This window comes from Hydra vulgaris, chromosome 08 (assembly GCF_038396675.1).
Source record: "Hydra vulgaris chromosome 08, alternate assembly HydraT2T_AEP".
Lineage (NCBI taxonomy): Eukaryota > Metazoa > Cnidaria > Hydrozoa > Anthoathecata > Hydridae > Hydra > Hydra vulgaris.
This window is the reverse complement of record NC_088927.1, coordinates 4622118-4643924: the sequence shown is the minus strand read 5'-3', so window position 1 is coordinate 4643924 and position 21807 is coordinate 4622118. Positions and strand designations below refer to the sequence as shown.

Genomic DNA, 21807 nt, shown 5'->3' with positions numbered 1-21807 from the left:
AATAATCTAGTAATATAAAAAATCTAATAACAGAGTGAAGACTAATTGAAGGATAGTTATAGAGGTCAAAGTGCTTTCTAGAGTTTTGAAAAATTAGAGCCACTTATTTAGCACTTCTTAAAAATTAAATATTATTAAATATTATATTATCAATAAGATTATATGTTAAACTTTAGTTAATGGCATTGTTGAAGACTAACCAAAAGCCTCTAGAACCTAACATCTGATATAAGATACAATATTTAGTAAATTAAGAATAACAGAGCTTAACGTCAGATGGCACTTTTTTACATAAGCTTCTTGGAATAATAAAAGGACATTTGTTCCTAAGAGAGATGTTCTTGTAAAAAAGATGAAATAAATTATTAATAAAGCAACTGCTCAAGACGGTGAAAAATATGGAGTAGAATGAGGTTTGACTTAAAATTGAAGATTAGGAATAAAAGCTTCCAAACTTTTAGTCCAGAAGAAATAAAAGCTTTTGAGATGTGCTTTATGCATACATTTTATGGGCATAATCATATATGTTTGCTATTTATTTAGATGCTGGCAAACAATATCCTTTCATATTTATATAAAATTTAGTATTTATATGGTGTAGTATTTGCTGAAAGAGAAGATGATAATGATAATGATGATGATGATAATGATGATTATAATTATGATGATGATGGTGCTGCTGATGATGCTGATGCTGATGATGATGATTATGATGATCATGTTGATCATAATGATGTTTATATATGCATATATATAAAAAATATAACATGAATTTTGTATAAAAAAAAATACTTTAGAATATATATATGTTTATGCAGCCCCAGTCACAAACCCAGCCCTGGTTATATTTTATCAAACCCGGCCTCGGTCAAATATTAACCCTGGTCGTTCACTACCATCAATGACAAAATCACAGTTTCTGAACTTACAAAAAAGTTCCAGTTGCAACTGCTCTAACTGTTCATCAGTGCAATCAAGAACTTGTTTTTTCTTTAAATAACAAATGTTTTGTTTTTAATGTTTTAACAATGTAGGAATTATCACACTTAAATTTCTTCCAGACAGGTTATTCAAGAGATCTTTCAGAAGATTGATATTCTTAACAGTCATTATTTTTGATTTTCTGCCTGATCCAAGGTTACAAGACATTGGTTCATTGTTTTTTCATTTTGCCACAAAACATTCTATGGTTCTTTCGGGGTTATTAGAGGCAACTCTAAAATACTTTCGGGGTGATTAGAGGCAACAAATTACTCTAAAATATTCTTAGTCTTAGCATTATTATGCAATTAGTTGTTTAACTAAAATAGTCAAATTCATTATGTAATAACTTTTTTATTAACTAACCTAAATAAACAAAACTTATATATTAACTAATTTGAACCATATTTTGTTATTGTTATTTCATTTATTGTTTATTCCCAAGGCCTGTAGGGTCACAACAGTGAGGATTAACAACTATTTGATTTTTTTTCTTTGGTTATTATTTCCTATAATTTCACATCACAAATTTCCCGTCCCATCTTTGGGATGGGAAGTTCATGGTGTGAATGAAATTCCCATCATCCCAACTTTAATTTTGTATTGCAACACCTGGTAGCTGGTAATTGATTTTAATATTTAAATAAACTAAAGTAATTCCAGACCAAGATCCAAAATGCTTTCCCAACTTCTTTTAGGATCATCACTCTTATCTTAAGAATCTTTTTAATCTAATATAACCTTAGACTCAAAGTAGAGAGTAGCTCCTAGCAACAAGAGTGAACAACGCTCCTATTAACTTTTTTACATAAAAAAAACTATTTAAAAAATTATGTTTTTATAAATTTTTTTTCTAAAAAAACTTAAAATAGTTTATAACATTTTGAATTTTTTTCTGGAAAAGTTTTGCTAATTGGCAATTTTTTTTTTAACCGGATGATGTAAACAGAACTTCTGCATGCCTCATGAGTTTTAAAACAGCATGTCATTTTGAAACTTTTATGCAATAAAATATTTTTTTGATAAATTTTTTTTACACATAAAAACTGTTCAGTACTTTCACTTTTTTTTATGTCTAAACAAAAGAGATTATTAGAAAAATATTTAATGTGTAACAAAAAATTTATTAAATATTTTTATTTTTGTTTATAACTAATCATTATTGGGGTCCCCTTTTGAAACCCCAACCAATAATGACTACTAATAACACAGGTCTGCGACATAAAAATTGTTTCAAATTTAATAAGTGATTTTTATAGTATTTTAAACGCTGATTTCGAAAAATAGTGAAAAAATTTCATCACGTACAGTTATTTCACAAACTGCTTGTCTAGATTTAGCTTTTTCGATATTTTTTATTAATAGTTCAGTACTCTAGTAAGTTTGAATTTTGGTTTTTAAGATCTCCACAAACTATTATTTAGCCTAAAGTACAAGTTGTTTTATGGTCTATGGCTACCAAAGGATATATAAACTCTCCAGATGGCTTCTGCTACATTTGTGGTAACTATAACATTAAAAAGCAACAAAGAAACATCTCCGATTTTATTGAAAAGGTATATTTTGCCTATTTTGGTATAGAGTTAGGCAATCAAGATAAGTCTTGGGCTACACACAAAGTTTGTTCAATATGTGTTGAAGAACTGAGACAATGATTTCAAGGTAAAAAGCAGTCGTTACGTTATTGAATACCAATGGTTTGGAGGGAGCCCAAAAATCATAGTGATGACTGTTATTTTTGTTCTTGCAACATGCAAGATTTCAATTTGAAAAACAAAAAAGGATATTTCTTACCCTACCATTAAATCAGCCATTCGCCCTATTCCTCATGGACCTGGAGTACCAATACCCTCTCCTCCAGATTCTTTGGATGATATTTTAGATGATTACAAGACATTGGCTCAGCAAGGTGATAGTGAAGAAGACAGTGATTGCTACGATCTTGGCACAACTGATCCCATTCCATTCTCACAACCTGAACTAAACGATTTAGTTAGAGACCTAGGTCTTCCTAAAGACTCAGCAGAAGTTTTAGGATCTAGATTGAAAGATAAAATTACGTTGGCTCCAGGTACATCCTTTTCTTGGTATCAATCAAAAATTTGCATCTTTCTTCTCTTAAGAAGGTGACCTGGTATTTTGCAGTGATGTTCCTGGACTTATGGCATGTCTTAAAATAGAACATGCTTCTGATGAGTGGAGACTTTTTATCAATTCATCAAAAATTAGCCTTAAAGCAGTACTTCTGCACAATGGCAAAAAGTATGGTTCTATCCCAGTTGGTGCACTTAAAAGAATGCTGCAAAAACCTTGAACTGGTTTTAAACAAACTCAGCTACTCAGACCAAAAATGGACACTGTGCAGGGATATAAAAGTTATTTCAATGCTGCTTGGTCAACAAAGTAGCTATACAAAGTTCCCTTACTTTTTCTGTGAATGGGACAGTCAAGACAGAAAGCAGCACTACATAAAAAAAGTTTCGTCCTTGAGAAAAACCTTAGAAGTAGGGATTAAAAATGTTGAGAGAAAAAGCCTTGTGGATCCCAAAAAGGATCCACCACTTCACCTTAAGTTGGGGCTAATGAAACAATTTGTTAAGGCATTGCCAAAAGAAGGGGAGACTTTCAAATATCTTTGCAGGCAGTTTTTTGGTTTATCAGAGGCAAAGCAAAAGGAAGGAATCTTTATCAGACCAGACATTAGAAAACTTATGAGAGACCCTAATTTTGTGGACAAAATGGAAACAAAAGAAAAGGCAGCATGGACATCCTTTAAATTAGTTTTTACCGGTTTCCTAGGAAACAACAAATATCCAAACTACAAGACCATTGTCACAGACATGCTCAATAACTTTAAGAAACTGGGCTGTAACATGAGCATTAAGTTCATTTTCTCCATTCACATCTTGATTACTTTCCTGCAAAACTTGGTGATGTAAGTGAAGAGCAAGGCGAAAGATTTCACCAAGACATCAAGGAAATGGAAAGAAGATATCAGGGAAGATTGAACATCAACATGATAGTGGACTACTGCTGGATGTTGAAGAGAGATGATCCTGAACGAGTCAACAGTCAGAAAAGCAATAAAAGAAGCTTCGACAGAAAGCAAAAACGTTATAATAAGGACTTATAAGCTGAAAGAGAAATGTAAGTATTTTTGAAATATAGTTTAGAAGATGATTTATACATAAAATAAAATTCTATAACGTTTGAAAAATGTGAAAAATTGGTTGAATTTTGTTTTTTTACCCAAAAATAATCTTTTTTTTGTGAGAAAACCTGACGTGATGAAAAAAATGGATTGCATTTCAAAATCAGCGCTGAGAAATACATTAAAAAAAAAGTTATCAAATTTCAAACAGCTTTTTAAAAAAATTTTTTTGCAGACCTGTGTAATTTAAATATAAAAAATTATATATAATAATTTAATATAATAAATATAACAATTTATTACCAAAAAAATAAACCAAAAATTAGAGGCCTGGTAAAAAGTGGCTTGTTGAACAACCTCTAGCCTCTATTTAATTATAATCTTACAAATTTTTAGCTTCATTTTAAATGAATTCTAACCAAGTTAGTGACAAAAATAAGTGATAACCTTGTAACTTATGCTTAACATAGCTTATGACAAATAAAAAATAACTTTGATAAAAATTATGCTGTAATAAAATTGATTTAAAACAAAAATCTCCAAACATTGAGAGACACTAAATAAAACTAAAACCAGTTGTAGATGAATTATCCTTGACACTATATTCAGAGATTATCCTGGTCATATTTAAAATATCCAGAAAATCTTTTCCTAATAATATCCGCAAAAAATCGGAAAAATATTTTCAAGATATATACAGAAAGATATGTGAATAAAAATGCTTTTTGTGTATTTAAGAATACCTGTGTTAATATCTCAATGAATAAATTGATTCAGTAATTTTTTAACTCAAAACTTATACTATAATTTAAATACATACATACATTTTGTTAATAAAAAAAAGTAAATAATTTTACTCAGAGTTTTCAAGAAATTGCTCAGCTTTACATGAATAACATTTTTTGCAATTTTGCTCAAACTTTTATTTGCGTAAAGCTGAGCAATTACTCTAATTTGTCTCAGCACTTGGGAATCCCTTTAATAATAAATATACGCGTACAGATAAGAAAAAATTATTTATACAAACAATGCCTCACCCTAAGTAAAATATAGCGTAGAGTAATTGATGAACGATAACTTTAATGTTTTAATTATTTGATGACAAAACAAAATATTTTGTAGTACCAGAAAATTATTTAGATATCCAGAAAAAACAAAAATTTATAGAAATATCTGGTATTCTGGAAATATCCAGAAAAAGATAATCCCTATATACTATTTATAAAAAAAATCTATAAAAAAAATACAATGACTATAATACTTTAAAAAACAATAACTTAATAATAATTAATCCACTTTAATTATAATTTAAATTATTTTGAACCTTTGATTTAACCTTAAATTGATTCAATGATTAAGAAAAAAAATTGTATTAATCATTTATAATGAGATTCATTTTTTAAAAAACAAGTTAAAATGAAAACCAATCATACCTTTCGCAATTGGTTTGTGAAAAATAAAGTCTGCAGGAGTGAGTTCATGTAGCAAGTTGCACCTTGAGTTTTCAAACCAACATAACCAGTAAACTTTTTTGAATCCCAACTAAAAAATTCAAGAGAAAACATCTAAACCTGTGTAAATATACTTTTAGAAAATGTGTGCCACAGTGCCACACAAAAGGTACTGCAGAGCAGTAATTTTTGTAAGCATCAAAAAACAAAAGTTTTCAAAAAATGCCTTCTCTGAGTTCAAAATGTGTTCTTTATAATAAAATAACACTAGATTTGAAAATTTTTGAAATAAAAAGTATTTTTCAAGGTTTTTCTTAATATATTTTTTATAAAACAAAAATGATTTTTTAAATTTTTACATAATTTCGCTTTTTTTGAGTCAAGTTGACCATATATTAGGAACCCTTTATATGTTCAAGGGTCTTGGGGCAACTCTAAAAATATTTTCTATTAAAAAATATTTAAATCTAGTGTTATTTTATTATAAAGAACAAAGTTAGATTTCAGACAAGGCAATTTTTAAAAATTGTTGATTTTTGATGCACTTTAACGACGGATATATATATATACAGATTTATATATATATATATATATATATATATATATATATATATATATATATATATATATATATATATATATATATATATATGTATATACACAGATATATATATATATATATGTATATATACAGATATATATATATATATATATATATATATATAATAAATATAAAATATATAATATATATATAACATATATTATATACATATATAATATATATATACAATATATATATAACATATATAATATGGTAGTGGTGTAGTGGTAGAGTGCTCGCTTCATAAGCAAAAAGTTCTGAGTTCGATCCACACCACGTCCCTGGTAGTACCGCGCTTAACTTGTTGCTCCGTGCAGTGGCCTTGTTCATCAAGGTTCATGTTTTGGAGTTATAGAGTTGAGAAAGGGTTGTAACCACAAATATTAGCCTCCTCGACTGTAGTGGCCCTCTTGACCTTGGGAGGTAAATAATTAAAAAATATATACAGATATATACATACATACATATATATATATATATATATATATATATATATATATATATATATATATATATACCGTGGCAGAAAAAAGTTATTCGTCTGACCACAAATTTAGTTTATTTTACAGAGTTTGTTATTTATATGTACTTAGAATGTACTTTGTAGTACATTCTAAGTACATATAAATAACAATAATGTAGATTTTTGAATTAAATATTAAATATCTTTAATTAAATATTAAATATTAAATATTGAAGTTTTGATCCCAAACAGTTATAAATAATAGATCAATAATCATTGAATCATTTTGAAATTTTGAATCACAAATATCACATTGTTCAATACTTGCATGACAGGCTAAAATCCATATTAGTTTTGGAGTTCATTTAGTAAAATGTATTGAATTTTTTTAATCTTTTTATTTAAGTGATTAGTCTGCGCACATTAGTCACTTTTGCACAGTTTGGCATTCTTAGTATTGAGATACATTGATTGATTTTGTGTAGTGTTTGTACTGACCATAATGTTGTTTTCCATATGTTGCACAATAATAATTATTTGATATTTACGTGTGTTATGATTAATAATTAATGATTTTACTTTGTTATTAATATTTATGTCCTGTTTTAATACCGTCTTGAACTATTCTTGAGTTTTATTATAGATCTACTTACTAAAAATTAATAAATTCATCAGCCAATTATACAAGTATGCCTGGAAATAAAAAACTTGCCAGGAGTGAATGACGAGCTAGCTAAAGTTACTGAGAGTCACAAAAGTTACAGCAAAGTTGCATCAGAGATAAAGATTTCGAAGAACACAGTTACAAGAGTAATGATGAAGTAAAAAATAATAGGGAAAGTAAAAGATCTAGAAGTGGACAGCCAAAAAGGATAACACCTTGAGAGGATAGGACCATTGTGCGCCTCAGTTTGGAGAACCATTGCCATTCTGCTGTGGAAATACAGGCTTTGATGTCTGATCATCATGATGTCAGTATTACAGATAGAACTGTCAACAATAAACTACAAAAAGTGGGGCTTCAGCGCTTGTGTAGCTGTGAAGAAGCCACTTTTACAGCCTTACATTGTCACCGAAGACTTGACTTTGCAACTGCTCATCAAGGCTGGACTTTAAAAGATTAAAAAAAAAGTGCTGTGGAGTGACGAAAGTTCATTCCAGGTCTTGTGTGGAGTAAAGAGGGTAACTGTGAGAAGAAAGTGTGAGAGGTTTCATCCCGATTGCATAGTTCCCATTGTAAAACATGGTGGTGGATCTCTAATGGTTTGGGGATGCATATCCTGGCATGGGGTTGGTCATTTGTATCATTGCAGAGGCAACATGAATCAAGACCAATATCTTCAAGTGTTAAGAAATCACATGCTACCTTCAGCCAGAGAGCTTTATGGCAGAAGAGGTTCCATTATCTTCCAACATGATAATGCACCTTGTCACAAAGCTAAGCGAGCGTGTGATTTCTTTCACAATAAGGGTGTTAAGCAAATGGAATGGCCACCCCAGAACGAAGATATGAATCCAATTGAACCTGTATGGAAAATCCTGTTCAGGGCCATCAGGGGTAAAAAACCACACAATCAGGATGAACTTTAGAACTTCCTGTAAAATGCCTTGAATAACATCACTTCAAAGCACCTTCAAGATCTTATTGTCTATGCTACAACCAATTGAACAGCTGCATTTAGCTAAGGGTGGACTTACTAAGTATTAGTAACTCTTCCACTTCTCGACTAACTATTTACTGTAGTTTATAAAAAAGGCTAACAATGTACAAATATTGTTTGGTGTTTCTGCTTTATCAAGCAAGAAATTCTATTAAAAATTATCTGGACACATGACTTTTTTCACCACTGTATATATATATACCAAACCACACAGTAATTAGCATATTTATTTTAGCATATTTTAGCAATATTCAGATTTTTCCAAAGTTAATGAAGTCATAATTTTTCTCTAATATGATACAAGTTAATAAAAGCCACATTTTTAAAGAGATTTTTATCCAGAAAATAGTTCTAACTAAATGAGACACTTAATGAAAGTGAGAAAAAAGTTATAAGGCTCTAGGGTAGTCTATTTTGACCATTTGTAAATTGAGGGGGGGGGCCACTGTGTCATGCTATAATTTCAGAACATGCTATAATTTCTGTACTTGGAAGTCTAAATTTTCAAATTTACCTATCTACATAAGGCAGATGTGAAAACCAGGGAAATCAGAGAGTGTCCTAAAAAGTTTTCTTATAATTGGTTGAAATATAATGAACTGACTTGTAACCAAACTAGCACCTAGAATTAAAAAAACTATGCTATGAAGCAAGGTTATGAGTTATGAAATTAACAGCACTAAGAGAACATTGACTATATAGAGATCTTATTCAAAATTATAAAATTCATCATGACAATATGAAAAAATATTACAAATCATCTTCAAAATATATCAAAGGAAGGATATAGTACACAAAATGACAATACTTTTGTAAAGAGCTACACCCAGAATTTTTTTTTCGAAATTCCACAAACTGCTTTATGTCCAGCTGCCTTGTAGGATATGCTTTTTTAGACAAAGGCTAGGATAAGCTAACTCTGACACAAAACACCCCCTGTCATGGAGCTCATGAATACTATCTGTGCTTTAAGCCAAGTTTTCTAACAAATTTCAAAATGATCAAAGTACCAAAAACTATAAAACACAAAAAACCATTGTCATCACCGAGTTCTCTAAATCTATCACTCACTAACATTCATGGTCTTCAAAGTAACTTTTATTCTGTTGAGTCTTATCTCTTGTAAAGTTCACCAGAAATATTTGCTCTTTATGAGACAAATTTGAATTTGGTTGTCTCATCTTTTGATCTTAGTGTTTATGGTAATCTTCCTTTAATTCATAATGACTCCAATAGTCAGATGCTTGGCCTGGGCATCTACATTCGTAAGAATTCACCAATTTGTCGGGAAACTAGATTTGAATCCATAGACTATTCTTTTATGTGCTTTTGTTTAGCACAACTTCAGCCTATCTCTTTATTTTATATCACTCTTCCTTATCTCAAGACTACACGCTTTTTGATGCTATTTCTCATCAAAGTGACTAAGCCCTCTCTCTTTAACCTTCAGCCAATATTATTGTTTGTTGGTGACTTTAATGCTCATCACACTGAATGGCTTGGCTTTAGTGTCAGTGACTCTGTAGCTATTAAAGCCCACAACTTTTGCCTTTTTCAATCTCTAACACAAATAATGAACTTTTCAACTTGCTTTCCAGACAATCCGAATCAATAGCTTCTCTGCTTGACTTGTTTCTGATCCTAGTCAGTGCTCAGTTTCTCCACATTCACCCTTAGGTGCTTCTAATCACGGTTTGATCTCTCTAAATATATTATCTCATTCTTCTTCATCATCAGAATGCCCCTATCATAGTACCTCTTACAACTACCTTAAAGCTGAATGGGATTAATTCAGTAATTTTATTCGTGGTGGCCCTTGGGTAGAAAAATTTTGCCTTCCTGCTGAAAAATGTGCTTCATATGTAACTTCTTAGAATCAGGCTAGCGCAGAATTCTTTATTCCCTTTTGACAATTCCAAGTAAAGCCTCACTTTTCCATGGGTTTCCTCTTATTGTGCTGCTGCGATTTCTGATCAGAGCCATTACTTTCATATCTATCAGGAATTGACCAAGAGACCAGGAAAAAATAGAGATATAAAGCCAGAGTTCTTTTGGGACTCTGCATTTAACTTTGCAGAAATTAATTATTAAGACAAAACAACAAAAAAATTAACTTTTTTTTTTTTAAACATCTTCACATTCAACAAAGCTGCAAGCAACCACTAATTAGAGTTAGAAGTTACTGGAAGAGAAACGATAAAGATTGTAGAGCAAGATAACGATTAACAGACGACTTAAAGGATTGCAAATTATATGAATCAGGAAAGCAAGATGAAGGAAGTGAGTTCCAAAGAACTGATGTTTGAGGGAAAAAACTAGACGAATAAGAGTTTTTGAAGCACTTAGGAACAGTCACAGAAAAAGGATGACACTTAATTGAATAACAAGTAATAAAAGAATGAATTTTAGTAGATGGCACAAGAGACGCTAGCTCTTTAGAGCAGCACCCATTATAGTATTTGTAGAAAAGAGAAAGAAAACTAAATAAGCATTTCACAACTGTTTACACCAGTTGTTATGGTTTATTATATATATATATATATATATATATATATATATATATATATATATATATATATATATATATATATATATATATATTTAAATAATAAAAGTTGTGTACATTAATAAGTTATATTTACTATTTTTTAAACATATAAGACATTGAAGTTCAATAATATATAAAATTTAATAAAACTTTTTTGAAGTTATTGTAACCATTTTATATCTTACACAACTGGCAAGAGAAGCAGACCTTGTTTTAAATAAAAAATGTTTAATGCATTAGTTTTACACGATATTTGACACCATAAAATTATCTTCTAAATTAGTGCAATAATATTAATTACCATGAAACAAGGTAAATGTTATTTAATGGCTTGTTTATTATTTCTACAAAGGAATATTTTTATTTTTTTATTTTTTTAATATTAAATAGTTAAATTTAATATTGCATTTTTAAAAATGTTTGATATAAACCAATTTCTTTCATTTCTTGACATTCGCATAAATGAATTAAAATATGTTAATTTAAATTTTTAAAATGATTATTTCTTAAATTTCTAATTGGGACTTTGCAACTAGTAATAATTTTTTATTTAAAAAATACGTTAATTTATTTACTTTATTTATTAAAAGTTTATTAGTTTATTATTTTATTATTAAAATTATATATGTCATTTATAAAATGTATGTCATTTATTAAAAATAATCGCTGCGATTTAACTTGCGTAATAAAAAAAAGAGTTTAACTTATGTTTTGTGCAAATTATCGATTGCAGCTGTTTATTTAAAATTTAATTTTAAGTAAAAAAAAAAAAGTTTAAGAAGGAAAACCGAAAAAAATAATTGCGATAAAAATGAGCTAATTTTTTTTTAAGAACAAATAAAATTTCAATATTGAATAATATTTAGTAATATTTGTAATAAATTTGACAGTTTAGTCAAGTTTAAATAAATTCAAGGGTTACAGCCCAAGTGTTTACTTTAATTTTAATAAACTTATATATATTTTTCAAATCAAAATTAAATTATATACTTTTAAAATCAAAATTAAATTATATACTTTTAAAATCAAAATTAAATTATATACTTTTAAAATCAAAATTAAATTATATACTTTTAATAAAATTGTTTTTTTTTTTATTAAAATAGTTTTAAATTAAATCATATATTTTTTATCAGAACTAAATTATGTTATTATGATCTTTGCTTTAAGCTTGAAAAATCAATCATTACAATAAAGTAAAAAAAAAAATGAAAATAAACTTTTAATTTTATTTGAGTTTTTTTCATTAGTAAATAAGGCTTATATCAAGCATAATTGTCATTTAAACTTTTGTAACAAATATTTTTACAAAAACGCTATTCAAAAGTTAATGTGACTTTTTTTAAAATTAATTACTTCTTTTATCTTACCGCTTATAGAATAATTAAAAAGTTAAAAAATGATAAAAAGTCGCTTAACCGAAATCTAATATAAAATCAATGTGACAAGTATTGTCATCTGAAGGAGGTATCTGAATAATTACTTATGGGTGTACTGCTCACATGCTAAATCTTTTAGCAAATGATCTTAACATTGAAAATGTGAGCAAGCATGTTACACTAATAATAAAATATTTATGAAATAATTATCAAGCTTGAGCAAATTCGATAAAAGCTATTTGTATAGTGAATCTATTTTAAAAAATGTATCACCAATAGAATGGTGGAAATCTCTAAAATCTTTGGACTGCAACATCATGGATATTGAAGGTTTGTTAAATGCACCAGCTTCTAGTGCTGGACAAGAAAGAATTATTTCAACTTTTGGGCTCGTTCATTAAATAATGATGTATAGGTTGATGAATTACAGTAATAATGTTAATAGAAAATATAATTTACTTAAGTAAAACAACAAATGCTTTTTTTTAATTGAAAAAGTTGATTAAACACGGCTTATTTGAAAAAAAAAGAGTTTAAACCAAAAGACCTTTTTTTTTTTTTTTAAAAAAAAACCCATGGTTTTTTAAAAAAAAAATGATTTTTTTGCAACCCTGATTTCTATTATTGTTATTATTATTATTATTTTCACTTTTATTATTATTGTTATTATTATTATTATTGTTATTATTATTACTATATATACAAACTCCACACTAGTGCAATCCAAATTTTTGAATATATCTAGAGCTAGCTACCTATATTCAAAAATTTTGTTTTTCTAATCAGAAATTTCTAATAAAATATTTTATATTAAAAATCTTAGACATTTTATTATTATTTTATTAAAGTTTACATTTTTGTAGTGGCACAGGATTTTATTATAAGCTAAACTATAAAAAACACCTGTTTAAAAGGCTTAATTTTTTTTTTTTTAATTTTTTAATTTTATTCTGATTTACTCCCAACAAGGCTGCAAGCAACCACTATCAAGTTAAGAGTCACTAGAAAAAAAAGAATAGAGTTATAGAGCAAGGAAACGGTTGACAGAAAACTTTAAAAGTTGAAGGTTGTATAAGTCAGGGAAACATGAAGATGGCAGAGAGTTCTAAAGGGTTGAAGTGCGGGGGATAAAATTAAACAAATAAAAGTTTTTGGAGCATGCAGAGACAGATTCAGTAAAATAATGAGATTTTGCTGAATGAAGAGTCAAACGAGAATGAGTTTTAATTGATGGAACTAGAGATTATAGCTCCTTTGAGTAGTGACCATGATAGAATTTGTAGAAAAGAGAAAGAGATGCAACTTTACATGTGAAAGAGGCTCAAGCTTAGTAAATAGAGCAGATTCAACTACGTTTACAATCAGTTTTTGGACATTGTCTGGAAGAGAAAGAGCATTATTAGAAGAAGCAGCCAAGACATGACAACAGTATTCTATACAGGTACAAAAAAGAGATTTGTAGAATGGAATCAGAAGAGAGAAAATGGCAAGCACGATAAAGAGCAGCAACCTTAGCAGATGCTAATTTAGCAATCAATTGTATAAAAGGTTTCCATGAAAGGTCAGTAGTAAACAATAATCCAAAAAGACATAAAGAAGAGAACTCAATGAGAGGGTTGCCATTCACTAATATAGGAATGTCAACAGTACTGAAATAGTTATTTGCAGTAGATAACTGAGTTTTGTTGGAGTTAAAACTTACGAGCCACTGTGAGCCCCAATCTGTTACAGAAGTGAGATCAGATTCATGATCGGCTGCCTATTAGAAGCAATCGAAAAGAGAAGACCGTTTGTCAAGACAGGAGTTTAAAGTTGAGTCATCAGCAAAAAGAGCTACTTTAGATGTAAGGTTGTCGAGAAGATCATTAATGTAGATAAGAAACAAAACAGGACCAAGGATAAAGCCTTGCAGTACCCCAGAAGTTACTGGAAATAAAGAAAAGTGTTGGCCTTCGAGCATGACTTTAATAAAGCGGTTACAAAGAAATGAATTAATGATCTCAAAAACGTTCCCAGATACACCATATGAAACAAGCTTATGGAGAAACCAGCATGCTAAACTTTTTCAAAAGCCTTAGATATGTCAAGAGCAATAACCCTAGCCTCTCCGCCTCAATCTAATGCAAGATAAAATCTTTCAGTAACAGCAGTTAGCAAGACAGCCGTAGAGCAAGAGGACTGAAAACCATATAGATTGTCTGACAGTAAGTTATTTGACTCAAGATAGGATGTGAGTAATTTGTTTACCAAAGACTCAAAGACCTTACTAATAACAGAAAGAAGACTGATTAGAGGATAATTGGAAGGGTCAGAATGTTCACCTGAGTTTTTGAAAATTGAAACAACAGATGCCATTTTCCAGCAGGCAGGAAAACAAGACTTAGTCAAGCCCTTATTAAATAGTTTAGAGAGAATTAAAGAGAGTTCTGGAGAACAATTTTGTAAAACTATGACAGGAATGTTGTCTGGACCACAAGCTGCAGAAGAGTTTAATGAAGATATGACTTTAGCAATGGAAGCTGGAGTGATTCGAATGTCTAACAATGGTTTAACCTGTTTAATTGAAATGGAAGGAAGAGAATGGCCATAAGATTTAAGAGCCGAATTAGAAGAAAAGTTCTTTGCAAATACTTCTGTCTTATCCTTGGGAGAGGTAATAAGATCAGTGTCATGAATTAGAGATGGAATGTTAGACCTACCTTTGTTAACAAAGCTGCTGAAGATTTTCCAAAAGCTTCTAAAGCCTAACTTCTGATATAAGATAGGAGATTTAGTGAACTGAGCACTTTTTTAAATCAATTTCTTGCAATAGTAAATAGCTGTTTGTTCTCAAAAGAGTTGTTCTTTTGAAAACATTGAAAAAAATTTTTACGATTAGATATAGCAGTTGCACAAGAGGGTGAAAACCATGGAGCATGGAGTTAAATGAGGCTTGACTTGGAACTGACAAGAAGGAATAAAAGTTTCCATTCCTGCATGAATCCAGGAGGTTACACAAAAAGTGCATTTTTCAGCTGAGAGGGAAAAGATATCAACCTAAGGACCATCACGAAGAAAATCACAAAAAGAATCAAAGTCAGCTTTAGAATAGTAGTGAGTAGTGCAATGATAGGGTGAGTCAGAAGTACAAGATGAAAGATTTAAAGAGATCATTGCATGGTCAGAACCAACTAAAAAAGAAAAAGGAGAAACTGAACACAAGCTTGGATTAGAGACCTGACATAAACTAAGGAGTGAAGGTAAATGATTAGGTTTGTCAGGAAAACGAGTCACAAAGTTAACTATCTGAGTAAGAGATTGAAAAATGAAGAAGTTATAGGCTTTATTTCCAGCAGGGTCAGTTGCATTAGAGCCAATTCAAGTCAGTCAGTGTGATGAGCATTAAAGTCACCGATAACAATAACATCAACAACGGGATAAAGAGAAAGGACATGGTTTATTTGATCAGAAATAACATCTAAAACAGTGCAGTCTTGGGAAGAAGAAGGACAAAGCAAAAGGTGATAGAGTGAAGAGGTGTTAAGCGGAAGTATATAAAAGAATGGTTAAAGGATTCGAATCTGATTTTACAAAAAGTAGGTGAACTGATGCGTATGTATACCTCCAAGTCAAGCATGTGACTATTGGAGTCTTTGCAAATCAAAGGATAGTACCCATCAACACTAAGATCAAAAAAAGGAACAGCAGAATTTAAATTAGTCTCACTAAGAGCAAGCAAGTCTGGTGAATTAGGAGGTAAGATTCAACTGATGGAAGGTTGCTTCGCAAGCCATGAATATTATAAAAGATATATTAAAACAGTTTGGTGGTGGAAATGGTTTTTAATGTTTAATATTTTGGGTTACTTTTGGCATGATTTAAGTTTAAAGAGTACTTGACTCATTCATAGAGCAGAACCTTTTAAGCATTCAGCTATGCAATTTTCTCAGTTTTTTTACTTAGCCCTAACTCCTAACATAGGGCTCCTTATGTGGCTTTGATAATTCGCACCAAAAGCATTTACAGGGATACCATCCATGTGCAACATGGCACTGTTAATACTCTGATATTTTGTAGCTGTTAATGAAATCAGCCTCTCTGAGAGCTACCACAAAGTTCGGGAAACCTTACCACCAGCCGACCTAAAAACCATTAAACTGAGTTTTAGAGCTGTATGCTCATTAGGAGATAACAAAAAGAATTGCATAGCCACTATCAAGGAAGCACAAGCAAAAACCTAAGACAAGTCAAGAAGGTCTAGCATTCATCATTCTAGGTAGGAAACAATGTAACACAGGTTTACATCTATGCCAGCCTAATAGGTGAAAAAGGGGTTCGTGGCTGGTAAGCAGAATTATTTTGCTTACCCCTAGAGTCTTTGCCTAAAAGACCTCCTACAAGACTGTAGCTGGATGCAGTTAATTTTTGCCCAAAATGAGTATTTTTATTGTATGGGGCAGGTAGTACTGTGTTACATGATACAAGTAGCAGGGTGATCGTGATGATCATGAACCTGATCTGACCTGGTATAATTAAAAGGAGCTACTTCCTCCAAACAGTACCTTAAAAAACCGAGCATGATATTTTGGAAATGCATTAGACATTAAAATTAAGCCCTCAGTTAACCCAGTTTGCCATACTTAAAAATATTTTAACTCTCTGGGTTAATTTGTTCATAAAATAGTATAACTAGGGAGTTAAAATGTTTCAAACGGGAGTTAATTTTTTAGGGAGTTAATCTGTATTGCTACACCTGCCTAAATCAACACATTACTTATGACAAAATCTTTTTTTTTTAAATTTATTTGTTTGTTTTCCAAGAAAGCATGAAAATGTGGAAATAACAGATAAAAGGATGAAAGTTAATCTAAAAAAACTTACAAAACACCATGTGGTGCTTCTGCTTGAACAAATGCTTCTAGGGTGATGATATCATTTTTAATGTAACCTTTATGAACATCAATCAGATCCTGATTTAAATATAATATGTAATTTTATTTTACAAATGCAACATAAAATAAAATTGAAAAAATTTATATAACAAATATATAATAATATATCTGTTATTATTAAACATAAATTAAATAACACAAATGTTAAAAAGCACAAAAAATACTTACATTCCATGGAACAAACGTACTATACCCCCAATCATTTTCTTTTTCAGAAAACAAATGTGAGATTTCTAATAATAAGTTAACAAAAAAAATGATATTACTACAATAATATATTAAAACATTCTGACAAAATATAAAAGAAATTTAATGCAAACAAATCTGTTAAAAGAACAAAATAATTTAAAGGTTTAGAATATTTTTCTTACAAAAGTAATTTCATTAAAATTCAGGAAATGATTTAATTAAAAGAAAGCAAGAAAATGATTATAAGCAAACATGTTTTTTTTTTTAAATAAACATGATATAAAACATAATATTAATTGATCAATAAACTATTGATCTTAAATGAACATAAATAAACATCATTTTTTCAACTTACCAAAGCTCACATTGGATAACTATAGTCAAGGCTACTCTTTTTGTTTTAACTAACTGTTTTAAAACCCTCTTCTGATAGAGGAAATAATAATTAATAAACTGCTTTATACCCCTCTTCCAATAGAGGACTTTAATAAACTAGAAAAACAAACATATCATAGAGAAATTGTGATTCATTATATAATTTTTGCTTAAGCATACTTTTAATGTTATTACTTTGTTTATATAAAAAAAAAACTCAACCCACAAAACAAAAGGATAATTTATTTAACATAGTTTATTATGTTAATTTAAAATATATATTTAAAACAACTAGAATGTTTATGTAATAACAATTGGTATTTTAGGCTTTGCTCCAATTTTATGCATATTCCATGATGCATCACATGATTGATATTCCAAATAATAAATCACCAATAAATTACAGCTTACTGAATCTCTATTTAAATGGAAAGAAATATAAGAATGTCAAAATAATAGATTTTAGTTCTAGATAAAATCTTTCTTTTGAAAAAAAAAAAAAGGGTTAAGACGCCATTGTTTGTTTTAATTTTTGAGTAAAATAGATAAAATAATAATAATGGTAAAATATAAAATATTGGTTTACGATCTCAAAAATGAAAGTCAATAACTTATCAAAAATTTAAATAATAATTTTATTAGTAAAACAAAAAATACACTCTAAAAATATGTATTGTAGTGTGAATAATTAAAAAACCAAGTTAGTTGATTTGAACAATAAAGCATAGACCTACCTAAGCAGTAAATATGTAGTCTGGGTACAACCCAATTAACTAAATATTAACCAAGCCATGAGTTAAAGTTACATGAGAGTTGATGTTACTTATCTTATTCAAAGAAAAAGTCAATTTTAAAGTCAATTTTATTTTTAAAAATGAAGTGTGTGATATTTTAATATAGGTTTACTAATTAAGCAGATATTATGAACTACAAGACATAATATTTTTCTCGGGCGGACAAAAGTGTAAACAAACCTATTTAAACATAAAAACAAACAAGTAAATATTAAAACACCAAGGGCGAAGGGGGCATTCACCCTGCCCTACCCCCCTAGCTCGTATTTTTTTATAAATAATACATTAATTAATAATTTATTTAAAAAATTGTCCGTTTGATTAAGGTCGTAAATCGTAAGGATATCATATTATAAAAATTTTATGTCTACACTGTGGTTACACTGATTTTGTTGCGGTAATAATATTCATAGTTTTTGCACCGTATAGAAGATAATTTTCTATACTGTATTACTGTGGTTTTTGTTTACATCCCGAGTGAACAGAGCTAGTATCATATAATCTGTGGTATTACCAATTAACTTATACTAAGTATTTAGCTATAATATAAAGTAGGTAGTGATAATGACTAAATGTAAATTGTATTATTGTTTGCTACAAAACTTTATTGTATTTTGCATTTTGTTTTGAGTTTATATGTATTTAATTTTAATAAAAGCTTAACTATTAATGTTAATATGAGTAAACGCAATGCTACACAAAGTTTATTATCAAAATGGATGGACAAACGCCCGAAAAATGAAATTACTAATGATATTTCTCCAAATTCAAGTAATTCAAATGTCGATATCGAAAAACTATCTAATTCTCCAGATCTACCTCAGTGTCTGCAAGCAATTATATATCAGAATAGCCAACCACCTATTGTAAGTACATCAATGAATGTGTGTAATGAATTTACTTTTCTTAAATCAAAAAGAGAAATATAGACTTTGTTATTTAAGTATTTGACTGTCAACCTTATATTGGTATATATTTTGTATATATATTAGTGATGTACTGATCACACTTTTTTGGCTAATGCCGATGGATGGGAAAAGGCCGATACCAATGAATTAACTAATTATTAAAATTTTATAAATATAAAACCATGCAACTTTAAATCATGTAATCTTTTTCATGGAATCAGTACTGGTAAACAAATACTTGGACTCAAATTAGAGTCCAACCATTATTTTAAAAGATATTAGAAAAACTCGGTCAAAAAATATACATTTTTTAGTTTTTTTTACTATGAAAAGAAAACTTTTAAAAAATAAATACAATTTTCGAGGAACCCTTTTTATTTCAATTTTAAAAAGAAAATGGTACTATCATAAGCAGTTTAGAATTCTTTATTAATTTTATAGTAATTTAGATATCTAAACAACAATCATATGTTGTTTAGATATCTACACTATTTTTAGATAATAAAGTTGTTTTTATAATTATTTTATTTTGTGATGTTCTATCCCCACCATGTCCCTGGTAGAACCGCACTAAACTTGTTTCTCGACGCAGCGGCCTTGTTTGTCAAGGTTTGTGTTTGGTTATAAAGTTGAGAGAGGGTTGTAACCAAATCTAAAGTAGCCTCCTCGATTGCAGTGGCCTTGGAGAGGTGAATTGAAATAAAACAAAAATAACAAATAAAAATGTAGAAATAAAGTTGTATAAATATAATATAGTAGGTTATACTTGAACACATAAGATAACAATGCTTAAATAGGTTACTTTTAAGTATAAACAATAGAACAACACAAAATAAAATTATTCTAAAAACAACACAATGGTAGTAAAAATATAAGTACATTCAGCTGTTAAATTAAAGCTTATAAACATCATCTTATGAATAAATAATATTGCCTGTAAGCAAAGTCAAAATAAAAATTTATCAAAAAAGTTCTAAGTAATGCATAAAGTTTAGTTTATTTATTTAATTATCATCCTAATGCAGGATGAAAATATTAAAATGCTATCGGATGGAAAATTGGAAAATGAGGCCGATGCCGATTGTACAAAAAGTGGCAAAATGTGTAAAAATGTTTGTACAAAATGTGTTATTTATTATGTTTATATGTGTTAATGTTATATGGGTTTATGAGTGTGTTAATATCTTTTATATAAGAAGTGCTTCTATGTAACATAGTATGTTAGTGATGTGTTATAATGTTATGTGTTTATAGTTGGTAAGTTGTTATTATGTTGTTTACATGGTTTCAAACTGTTGTGACTTGGCTTAGTTTACAGCAAGAATGTTGATCTTGCTAGCGAAATGGTGTACTTTGCTATAACATGACTTGGATTTGTTGAGAGCAAGAATACTTTCTGTGCCAGTAAATTATTCTTGCTCTCAACAAATCCAAGTGTGTATGATGATGAAACACATAAATTAAATCTGTTTGTAGTTAGTGTATTCATAAAATATTGAAAAATATTGTTGAAAGAATGTGTTTAAAAGAAATGTTGAAAAGATATATAGTTTTTTAACATCTATAATTTGTTCAATATTTATAATTTTAAGTAAATTTTATTGAAAAGATATATACTTCATTAAATGATTATATAAAGTTACTTTTTAAGTAAATTTTGTTGAAAACATAAATACTCTGTTTCTTTTTGTTAACAAATTGTATTTCGTTAATTAAAAAAAAAATTTGTTTCAAAGATATATACCCTTTTCTTTTTTGTTAACAATTTATGCTTTTGTAAATAAATAAATTTTGTTAAAAAACGGGCTTCCTTTATAATAATAGCTGCTCCCCATTTAAACAATTAAAAAGTTTCTACTTTCCTTCATTAAATATGTTTAATTTAAATTTATTGTTTTTTTTATAAAGGTAAGAATACAAAGTGTTATAACATAAGTTTTAATAACTCTCATTAAATTCTCAGGATTTTTTGTATAGAGAATATTTTCTCCATGATAATATTTAAATGTTTTACATATATGTATATATATATATATATATATATATATATATATATATATATATATATATATATATATATATATATAATATATATATACACGCATTTTAATTTTTCTGCATTGTATTATTGACCTTTTTTTTAGAATATTAAATATATAAAAAAAAATTAAAATAGTTCAAGAAGTTTCAATTAAATAATATATTTCCAAGTCTCTTCACTAAAAGCAAATATATGATTTTTTATTGAGGTTTTCTATTATTAGTTTTGTATTTACTTATTTATTATTATTTATATATTCTTGCATTAAATGCGTTTTAAAGTTAAGGAGGATTACATTTCACCATTCAATGCTAGCAGTAATTGCTGAGCAGAC

General features: G+C 28.7%; 1 protein-coding gene across 2 annotated transcripts in view; it reads right to left on the bottom strand.

The window, feature by feature from the left end:
• The window catches only part of LOC136082905 (ubiquitin carboxyl-terminal hydrolase 7-like), a 157998-nt gene that overhangs the window by 113675 nt on the left and 22516 nt on the right, over positions 1–21807 (bottom strand). For both annotated transcript variants that reach the window (XR_010639822.1, XM_065802316.1), the window contains exons 3-5: positions 17335–17399; positions 17096–17184; positions 5566–5674 (exon numbers count right to left, since the gene is read on the bottom strand). Coding sequence is in view for 1 of the 2 variants with exons in the window: in XM_065802316.1 (XP_065658388.1) it covers positions 5566–5674; positions 17096–17184; positions 17335–17399 (263 nt within the window). In the remaining variant the exon portion in view is untranslated. The remainder of the gene's footprint in view (positions 1–5565; positions 5675–17095; positions 17185–17334; positions 17400–21807) is intronic.